This window comes from Egretta garzetta, unplaced genomic scaffold (assembly GCF_000687185.1).
Source record: "Egretta garzetta isolate BGI_Z169 unplaced genomic scaffold, ASM68718v1 scaffold43, whole genome shotgun sequence".
Lineage (NCBI taxonomy): Eukaryota > Metazoa > Chordata > Aves > Pelecaniformes > Ardeidae > Egretta > Egretta garzetta.
The window spans coordinates 1,728,311-1,739,257 of record NW_009259047.1 but is presented as its reverse complement, the minus strand read 5'-3'; the positions used below and the strand labels follow the sequence as shown (position 1 = coordinate 1,739,257).

Genomic DNA, 10,947 nt, shown 5'->3' with positions numbered 1-10,947 from the left:
AAGAGCGGTCTCCTGGAGGGGACCGGGCCTTATCCCTCGCTGCCCAGCCAGGCCGCGCGCGCAGGGCCGCAGGCCGTGGGGGCCGACACCGACCCCTGGGGACGAGTGGGTCCCGTCACGCCGGGCACGACTGTTGTTGGCAGGAACACGCCGCGTGAGCAGAAACCGTGCTCACGACGTCCTCGGATTTCTGGTCAAGCCTAATCTGGCCCTCCAGGTTGAGAGTGGAGTCTGTAAATGAGAAGAGGAAGAAGAGGTTGTGTGAGGGGGTTTTTACACGTGGAGGTGCTCAGGGGTTAGTTCGGTCAACCTCACGGTTTTTCACACAACCGCAGTCATACACGCGGGCTGTGTGGTGCACAAGCACCCGTTCTGCAGGCTCACCAGCGGGTACACAGTGGAAGCCCACGGAGACGGGAACAGTGCTGGTTGCTGAGCAGCCCTCTACGCAGCGCAGAACTGGCTCCACGGAGAAGCATTTTGCTGCCGCCTTCTCATACGCAACTGGCTTCTCAATTTTGACAAACCTGCGCTGCAGCTTGCAAGCTATAAAACATGAATTCTCTTAAAGGACCTACAGAATTTATCTGAATAACTTCTTGGACTTCCTTTGTAGAATTAGCAACAACTAAGACCCATGGATGAACCAAGTGACATAAGCTATGTGAAACTAATCTGAAGTGAGTCGGTTTCCTGTCAATGTCTCACAATGCTGTGAGAAAATTGGGCACATGGGCACAGTCCCAAGGAGAGAAGCTTGCCAAATAGGATCTAGGTGGGACACAGGTGTCCAAATCCAAAAAGGTACATGTGAAAACCTTGGTCAACGGACACTCAACTTCACCCAAACTGTGACAGCACTTCATTTTGGGGCAGTCAGTGGCTCCCAGACATCTGTATGTCCACTCCTGCACTGTGCCTGGCAACACACCTGCCTTGCCGTGGCTGAGTAGCTTAGTCTTTAAAGCTTCTGTGATCCAGGCTTTCCTGAACCAGTCCCCCCGAGGGAGGTTGATCTAAGAATATATTCCAGAAATGCCACCACGTGCCCAGAGGGTTGGGTTCCACACAAAATGCAGTGCACCCTACTGTTACCAATAAATACATTCACATTGTTGTTTTTATATAGGACCTGGATGGTAAGAGCAATCATTCCCAGGCTGAAGGTTTCAGATTAAGTTCATCTCCAGCCTGAGGAAATTAAAACAGGTATTTCCCACTTCAGATGCCCTCTAGTTTGATAGCCAGGGCTAGATTTTTTTTTTTTCTTTTTTTTTTTTTTCTGGGAAAGGAAAAGCCTGGCAATAACAGAATGGAAATAAAGAATAACACTATTAACGACCATATAGAATGTCTTTTGTCAACAATCAAACTACCTACCTTTCATACTAACCTACCATCTTAGTTTTAAGTTTATAATTTTATCTGGAACACACAAACTTCAGGTAACTACATAGTGCGTAAGAAGTTGATAAAAAAACTGCAACAAAACCAGAACTTGCAGTGAGCTACCAAGCTCAGGAAGACCAGATTTTTTTTTAGGCTGTGGCCACTAATCACAAAAATAGTGAAAAATAACCTGATTGTGCTACAATTAATACACATCATCTATATTCATGTGACTGATTAATCAAAGGCGATTAATATGTGTTGGAATCTTAGTACCTCCAGCACAGGGGTCTTCTGAGATGATCCAGGACTGACCAAAACTCACTGCATCTTTAGCTAAATATCCGCTGGGCGTTTGATATTCCCTTTCCTTCTCAGCATCATATTTTCCACAAACGCCACATGTTTTTCCAGCCATCCAGAAAGCAACCTGAATCTTTGTGGAAATAATGAAAAGATGCACTTCAATGTTTTTCTTCTAAAAGTAAAACCACTGAAAATAATTTAAAAAAAATACCTCAAGCCTATGCCCGTCATAATATAAATTATCTATGCCATAATCCGGGGCTTTCAGTGACAGGCCTTCCTTTTCGCTGTTGATCAGCATGTTTGCATCTGCAATGAAAAAGGAAAAAAGGATTTCATTTAAAAGGAAGTTACTGGTTTAGGGTCCAGCCTGAACCACTTGTTAAATTCCCGGGGACTTAATGCAGGCTCTAATATATTTTGAAAGAGATGGGGGAAATGAGGAAGGCCGTGCTGCTCCCTGCCCTGGAACAAGCTGCAGCCCCATGACAAGGGTGGCTGTGGCCATGGCCAGGGGACATCTAGGTGCTTGTTCCGTGGGTCTGTGTGATCAGCATGAGGTACCGCAGCCCTGCATTATTTGGTTTGTGCAAAGATACACGGGATCTTCTTTGCTCATCTTTCTTGCCACCTCCTATGAAAGCTAGCATGAAGGTATGTTAAAATCACCTAATTGTTTCTCCAATTAGGGCGATCTTTATCCTAAGAAGTGTTTGCAGGATCGCGTCCTCTCCTTCTTCAAAAGATCAGAAAAGATTAAACGAAATACAAAGGTGAGTCTCTTACCAGAATTAGATGTGTATGGAACATCTGTTGGGGCTTGAACACCATTAATCTTCAACTGGATGAGTCCATTGGAAACATACATGTCAACCTCACTTTAAGTAAAGGAAATGAGTATAAACAAATGCTTCTCCTTGGCCCTACTCCACTCACAATGTCTAGTCCTGGTAGAACCAATGCTGCAGGATGCTCATATCATTCTGGCACGAATCACCTGGCACCCTTGGGGAGGAAGATTGAGAGAGCCCAGGAAAGCGTGCCAGGAGGGGTGCTCGCGACACACTTTTCCCTGGCTTTACTCATCTCTGAGCGTCGGCTTGTGGCCACGGTTCAGGCGGGAAGACACCAGGCCACGGGGACCCTTGCTCAGAACAATATAATTGCTATTGCGTTCGCATAAATTGAAGGTGCTTTCCATTTCAAAGGAAGATTGAATTCCCAAGGTGGCTCTCTTACAGCCTGCATAGTCTGTGTATTGTACTATTTCCTTCAGAGCGGCGTTTGCTCTAATGAGAAAATATGAAGCTCAGGCACATCAAAAGCACATCCATACAGTTGTGTGAAACGATGGAAGGATGTGTGAAGGATACAGTGACGAGGAATGTCTTTATCACAAAAGATATGGTCTATAAACCAAGCATCTTTCTGTTCTGCCACAAACCAGGTGCAGGGAGTATGTACTGGTTTCTCTCTGTTTCTCCAACATTATGGCACAGTTAGGCACACAATTTTCAGAAATAAATAATTACTTGTAATGAAACCTTACAGATCAAAGCCTATTTTTGCGCTTTGAAGAATACACCCGACAATGATTTAGGTATGCATAATCCCATACAACTTAGACTATCAGACTATACTTTTAAAGAAGAACCTATAGGGGCAGAGGTGATTGCTCCAAGATGAAACAAAGTGTGTCTTAAGTTAATTTCTAATAGATTAGAACATTATGCACCAGCTAAGGGATGACCTAAGAGAGTGCCTCTAATCTGGGATAAGTAATTCCCTTTTCAGCTATGTCCACTTCTCAACATCTCTGCTGAGATGATTGTGGGTGCTAATTAGTTCTAATTATTAGCTTAGTGTAGGAGACCAGACTAGATGATTACAATAGTCCCTTTTGGATTTATAGACTATGTGTCTACCTAATTACTAAGAACTGAAACGAGATGGTTAAATGCTAACAAATTAATGAAGAATTTTGGGTGGTAACGACTAGGTTTAGGTTATTGTGAACCTCAGATATATTTCAGAAGCACTTTTGAAAGACAAAATCCCAAATCCCAGTGACACTCCTAGAAATCTTTCCATTGACGTCAGTAATTGTTGCATGAGTCTTATGCTAGCACCAATCTGCCCTAACAATCTGATCTTCACATTCATACCATATTCAGCTTGACATCTATTTGTCTTTAAGTTTGCAACTTACTGGCTGGCAAGTCTGACATTTATGGCTGTAAGGTCAGCAGACTCTTCAGGTCTTTTTATCATCACCAGGAATTTCAGTTCTGGGCTGCAGTCCTGCACCAAGACATGGTAGCAATTTGCAGGCATTGAATAATTAAATTTGACTCCATTGAAGGTTGTGATCGTATTGTGGAACACTGAACAACGAGCTGAAAAAAAGAAATCAGTCAAAAGCAAGTCTTTTGTATTTTATTTAAGACAGTTATTCTATTTCAGATTTGTAATTTTTAAAAAAAAAAAAAAGAGATAATTTTCTGGTTTCACCTATTCCCACATAAAAGCAAAATGATTCCTTCAGATGAAATATTGGATTTGTAGTAATACGAAAGCAAAACGTTGCCAGTCCCCAGACAACAGCACAACCCACTCATGATTCAGTTGCTGTGTGAGATAAATTCTGCTCACAGCCCATGCTGGTGCAGCTCTGTCTGTGGCCTTTTGGCTTTTGTAACTTTGTTGTAGTCAAAAGGATTTCTCAATGGTTGTTAACAATTCACGTATCATTAACACCAGAGGAAATTCATTAAAATGCTGCTACCTTTATTGACTCATAACCAGGATCAGAAATAGAAGATGGGGAGGAAAAAAGCCACACTAGAGTAAATGTTTCCCTTTTTCACTGTAATGGTATTTTGTTGGAAATCCTACCAGCTCTGATTAGAAATTATTTTATGGCCATTTTAATTAATATGGACTACTTTTGGTGTTTATCAAAGAAATATGCAGAAGTATGATATTAGCCCACTGATTTCAAGCAAAATGTGACTCCTTATCCAGGGATTACATAAAGTTTTTCCATTTAAAATTTACCCTAAGAAAGTATAATGTGATTAGCTTTTAATACAGCATTAATGAAACAGTAATCCCTTCAAAATCAAGTGCAGGAGGTGAAATTAGTGGGTATACTTTCAAAGCTGTTTTAGCTTCTACATAACAGCACCAATCAGACAGAGCACCCCAAATCTGAGGTCACTTAGATGTCCCTCTCATAAATTTTTGTCATTTTTTTTTCTTCACGAGCAACCTCTGCAGTGAAGCTGAAATGGATGTATTTGGGAATGGATGAATTTGGAGTCACTACTTGGCACGGAACTGAGTATTTAATTTTATACTATATATTAGTATATACTGTATTATATAATGTATATATTTTATACTTAATACTATAAGTTTCCTTTTCTTTACATCTTTGCAGCCTCGCAGATTTTTCATACAGATGGGTTTATTTCTATCTGAAGTCCAACTGATTTTTTAAGCGAATGTAAAATAATTTCAAGTTATGTCAAAAGTATAAATCACATTTACAAAATCTGCCGAGTCGTTCAATGCTTGTGCAGATAGTTAATTGCTGACCTTTAAGGCTTTCAATGATTGAAAGTGTTGTTTGGGAAAAGACATTCCGGTCAGAGGGTGATGGTGTTGAAATCGGTGTACCTGGACTTGAAGGGAATGGCAGGGGAAGCCTGATGGTTCTGTGGTAAATCGTGAGCTGAAAATCAGTCAGAAAACAAACATGTAAATGTAAAATGCAAATGTAAAATACAGTGTAGAGATGGGATGGCATTTTCTGATAATGTTCAAAGAGGACTGTGCTGACTGAAATCTAAATTAGAATCTGGATTTAGGTCAGAGCTAAAAAGAAATCAACTCCTCTGTCTACAGCATGGAATAGATCTACAGTTTGACACACCTGCAACCCATAGAATAGCAGTGCTATAAATGAAGTTTGATATTCACCAATCTGCAGCTTTTGGGGGAGTGGTACATCACATTTGCTCAGAGTCTGAACAGTTTGCTTACCTGAGATGCACCCCTCTCCTTGCCTATACGTTGAGGGCTGCTATTTGGCTGTCATGCTTCTCTACAGCCTGGTTTTAGTACCTTTTCCAAGACACAGGAAAACCTATCATCTTCCTGAGGATTTGGGAAGGATTGGTCTTTTTAATAAGTTATTGTTAATGTGCTGTCATCAGTCATGGTGGTTGTTTTGTAACCTGTCTCTTATTTCATGTGTTTGCATGCTACATGAGAAAGAGCAATGCATTGTAAGGTATTTTCACAACGGAATCAACTTCATGAATACAATGGCCTTGTGGGGGGAGCTTCTTTACAGTTTAATAAATGAAAAAAAACTATCAGTGCATTAAAAAAGCTATTAACCTTAGATTTCATAAGTAGTGAATGCCCCAGGGTAAAAGATAGTGGAAATAGTTACCTCGGGTAGCTTGATGACCATATCACAGGTTCTTGGCGATGTCAGAGCCATAACCAAGGTTGCCTGGTGAGAGGGACCACGCTGTTGCCTTTGGGAATACCCAAGGACATATGCAGCTCCTGGAAGAAATGAGTAGAACCTGGAAAAGGAAGCAAGTAGTTAAAACCATCTGTCTTTGAAAACATTGGTTATTATTTGTTCAGACTAAAATACCCCCGAAAAGTACTATGCGTTCTGTGTTGGACATGTTTTATGTCAGGGTTTGGTGATACACGGTGGTGTGTATGGAGAGGAGGGGCAGGCAGATTTTAGCTGAAACTGTCTCCAAGAGACCCGATGGCAGAGTGATATGAGAAGAAAGGTATAGCCAACTTGTTTTAAACACATTCTGAGTTAAAAACAGGCACCAATCACATAAAAACTGAAATACTATTATGCTAAAAAATAGTTGACCTCGTATTAATGGGTCAGTCCTACAGTGGTAACTTTTAGCAAGGATCCTTTGCCCACTAAGACTGCCGAATGAGTCGACAGAAGGATCTCTACGACTGGGTTCCCTTACAGGCTTGGGACTCAAAGAGAGAAATACAGAACATATTCCTTTAAAAAAGGCATAGTCTCAGAGCAGAAAAAAGCTGAGTTCTGTGGCTTTGCTCCAGGACAGTCAGTTGGATGGTTTCATCCCCTCTAATAAGGGCAGATAACAGCACTTCAGGTAATTCAATGTAATATAAAAAAATCATCCTCTTCAGTGGACATTTGTTAACCACCTGTACGCCTTTAATGTGAAAGCTCGTGTTGCATGCATATTTAGGTAACTGAGCTGTTGTATGTGTCTATATAGTGCTGGTTTGGTAGCACTATGAAAAAAGATTAGGCTTTGATATGGATCTATATGTTATTGTGGGTGAACGCCTGTATGAATGCAATGACGAATACGGCAGATACTCCATGTGTATAGACACATAGGTGAACTGAATCCAGCAGTTACAGTTTTCCTACACTAAGCATCACACAGTATTTGCTATTTAGTGTGCAATAAGCCTTGCGGGAAGTATTTGTATCCCCTTCTTCAGAAGCTGGAGGTAAGGTGCCTACGTTAGGAAATGACTCTCCCTGTACAGTCAGTAAGAGACAGACTCCTTCAGGGAACCAGGGTTAGGCTTCTGCTCTGAGCCTCCAATGATTAGGAAGCGTCAGGAGGCCAATTTCCTAATTCAGGCACTTTAAATTAAAAGTCTGCAATAGATTCAGTGAATCCCATCATCTACTTTGTTTCAAGCAGGTTTCCTGCAAACTAAAATGCACTACGCTCTGAGGGAATGAATACACAGAAAAAAACCAGACACATGTAACCTGATTTTATAACATCATACTGATTAAGGGGAGTTTTTCCAGCTCAGATATTTCAGAGCTGAATCTGTAATTATCTGGAGCATTGACACAGGTGATTTTTTCAAAAACTAAAGTAAAATCTCACCACTTTGCAGTTGTTCGGACTGTCGAAGGTACTTTTGGCCACTCCAGCTTTATCTGCGTAGCTGGATAAGCAGCAAATTGCCCTACTGCAATCTGAGCAGCAATCTGGTAGTCCTGGCAATCTTTACCCCATTTCAGAGAACCCTAGTAGAGGGGAATATACATATATTTGTATAAATCATAGTAAGATCATTGTATTTCTTTTCCATTTGAGCTGATCATTATTTTAGACTTACTGATACTTTATGGGAATCGATTACTGAAGCATCAGCACAGAGCTTCCATCTGCTTGATCCTGGGATGCTTGAAACAAACATCTGCATCCTCGACCTCATGGGCTGTGTATCTGTGTACAGTACGAGCTGTAATCCCGTCGGCTGCTCCTTTCCATGGATGGCACGAAGGACTGCAGCCAGTACTGGTGGCTTGCTGTCTCCCAAGAATTTCGGCTTAAGTCAGTAGAGAGGAAATAGAGACCGAAGACATAAACAAAGCATTGAAATTACTATATTAAGACCACAGATGAAAAGCGTTTGTAAAGGAAAAGTTTCATTCAAAAAGACTTTTTATGTGAAGTGTGGGAAAGCATCAGAGACCATTGCTCGATCTGTTCAGATCATCCGTAGTTTTGCCACAGTCTTTCAAGGGAGAGCTGCCAGGACCTCTGTAAGTAAAACAGTAGTGTGGGGAGTCTTTTTGTAACGTAATTTCAGCGTAACAAAAGGAAGTATGGAGTAGGGCCCTACTGTATAAAGAACCAGTGTGACCCAGCTCAGCACTGCTCTCTCACCAACCTGTAGTTTAGCTAACAGTCTTTTTGATAAAATTCATTTAACCACTTGTTTAAAACTGGGATAATTTGTGTGGATGGAGGGATCCTGGTTCAGAGTGGTCCAACATGTGGCACTTGCACAAGGAGCAGCACGTGGCCCTGTTGAGGGTCGGAGCCGCTCCGGCTGTGACTGCCCTACCTGAGCGGTGGGGCAGAGCTGCAGGTGGGATGAGCTGTGGGGTCCTCCCTCTGCCCCGAGTGACAGAGACCCACAGAAGGATTAGACAGAGCTGGTGAGGGTGCAGGGCGAGGTGGGGAGAGAGCAAGGCTGTGGCTGAGGAAGACAGTGTACATGGTGAGAGCATTGGGTAAGACTGGGAAGAGTTCAGGGAAGTAGCAATGTGGTGGAAAGATGGACAAGAGAATTCAAGTTACACGCTGAATTCAAGTTACGCGGAAGCGGGTGGGGGAGAAGGTAAATCTGGTTGCCTTTTTTCTGCAAGCCACTGGCACTAACAACTGGGAGCTGCTGGTGCAGAAGAGGTGCCTCAGCAGAGTAAGATTTATTATTTTGAAGGTCATTGGCTGAAATGTGTCAAATTTCCCTTTGAGGAAATCTGCTCCAGATTCCATGAGTTCTTACAATAATTCATAGAATCATAGAAACGTAGAATCATAGAATCGTTTAGGTTGGAAAAGGCCTTTAAGATCACCAAGTCCACCCGTTACACAAACCCGGCCATCCCACCACTAAACCATGTCCCTAAGCACCACAGATGCATGGCTTTTAAATACCTCCAGGGATGGGGACTCGACCCCTTGCCTGGGCAGCCCGTTCCAATGCTTGACAACCCTTTCAGTGAAGAATTTTTTCCTAATGTCCAACCTAAACCTGCCCTGGTGCAACTTGAGGCCATTTCCCCTCGTCCTATCACCCGTTGCTTGGGAGAAGAGTTCCCCCCCTGCTGGCTCCCCCCTCCTGTCAGGCAGCTGTAGGGAGCGATAAGGGCTCCCCTCAGCCTCCTCTTCTCCAGGCTGAACACCCCCAGTGCCCTCAACCGCTCCCCATCAGCCTTGGGCTCCAGACCCCTCAGCAGCTTCGTTGTGCTTCTCTAGACATGTTCCAGCAACACATCTTTCCTGTATTGAGGGGCCCAAAACTGAACACAGTATTTGAGGTGCAGCCTCACCAGAGCAGGGTACAGGGGGACGATCACTTCCCTAATTCTTTCAGAAGGACCAGGTACCATTCACTATGTACCAGGCAGTCACTCCTGAATAAACACCTGGATTGCTCTCAAAGTCAGAGCATTACTGCAAAATCAAGGCCTTTTCAAAGGCCTTGTATGGTCCTGCGAACACCAACAGAAGTACTTGGCAGTGAAGACCTAACGAACACAAAGAGTGGCAGAGTCAAGTCCTGAACTTTTACAGAGAGCTATGCAATAAAAAATACACCTAAAATCAGTTTCTGATCAAGCAGGTTAGCACTTCTAAAGCGTTCTCATTTTTATAGTGAATTATTTGCTGAATAACAAATTTCAACATATACAGCAATTCATTCCAGTTTCATTAAAAAGTGTAGCCTGTATGAAGTGAATATTAAAAAACATTCAATGGCTATCCAATGTGCTCACCTTTATAAAACAGGGAACGATTCATTTTCTTTCTATATATTACCTAACATGCTAAATCACCATATCTTTCCTATTCTGTTATGAACATACAATAACTGGAAATCCAAATAAATGTTTTTATTTCTCATAGATTAAGACACTCACCTGAGACATGGCTTTAGAGATGCCTTCATCACTAGCCGAAGAAGAGGAGGAGCTGATGCTGCTGTTCAGGGCTGCCTTTCCTGGGTCCTGCAAAACCAGAGAATCACCTCAAAGCAAGTTGTTTACCAGTGGAAGTTGTTGCAGAATTAATTTCTCATATTCTTATTCTCAGAGAACTAAGCTCTAATTGCAGCAAAGCTAAGTGAGAGCAGTTGTAGGCCCCGCTCGCAGTATGAGCAGTAAATGTACCTTTTCATCTGCTGGCTTGAACCACAACTGGTAAACAGGTAGATTTGCCTGTGAAAATAGGTGGTATGTAAGAAGATCTAAGAGAAGACAAAGAACTAGCTTTTGAGAAATGCATTAAGAAGTTCAGTACTGAGTATGGAAAAAAGGCCAAACAAAATTAAATTTTATAAACATTTTAAAGTGAAATCTTCTGAAATGTCAAACTTCTGAACTGAAATGCTTCAGAGAACCAGAGAGGTTAAAAAGGGGAAAAAGCTCTGCTAGGTGGTTACCTCGTCCATCCTGCAGCAAACAGCCACCCTCAACAGGCTGTTTGCTCTTTCTTTGGCCCGTGCTCCATGGGAACCATTTCCTGACGTACAAAACCAGTCACTACAAGGAATACAAAAAGGTCCAGCCTGGGCGAATTACCTGTTGGTTGGAATATTCACCACCCCCACTGCAGTGCCTGTCTCCAGAATGGTCTTCACTGCTGCTGCTGCTGCTGCTGCTGCTGCAGGTTTTACTGC

The 10,947-nt window shown here is 42.4% G+C and overlaps 1 protein-coding gene across 1 annotated transcript in view; it reads right to left on the bottom strand.

Annotated features, from left to right (window-relative positions):
* Positions 1-115: 115 nt before the first annotated feature.
* Positions 116-10,947, bottom strand: part of LOC104122901 (vitellogenin-2-like) — a 23,999-nt gene continuing 13,167 nt past the window's right edge. The window contains exons 23-35 of the mRNA XM_035890654.1: positions 10,850-10,947; positions 10,439-10,486; positions 10,190-10,276; positions 7,873-8,085; positions 7,638-7,780; positions 6,158-6,296; positions 5,296-5,431; positions 3,905-4,091; positions 2,482-2,573; positions 1,907-2,004; positions 1,666-1,825; positions 385-546; positions 116-231 (exon numbers count right to left, since the gene is read on the bottom strand). The exon at positions 10,850-10,947 is cut by the window's right edge and continues 253 nt beyond it. Coding sequence (XP_035746547.1) covers positions 116-231; positions 385-546; positions 1,666-1,825; positions 1,907-2,004; positions 2,482-2,573; positions 3,905-4,091; positions 5,296-5,431; positions 6,158-6,296; positions 7,638-7,780; positions 7,873-8,085; positions 10,190-10,276; positions 10,439-10,486; positions 10,850-10,947 — 1,679 coding nt within the window. The remainder of the gene's footprint in view (positions 232-384; positions 547-1,665; positions 1,826-1,906; positions 2,005-2,481; positions 2,574-3,904; positions 4,092-5,295; positions 5,432-6,157; positions 6,297-7,637; positions 7,781-7,872; positions 8,086-10,189; positions 10,277-10,438; positions 10,487-10,849) is intronic.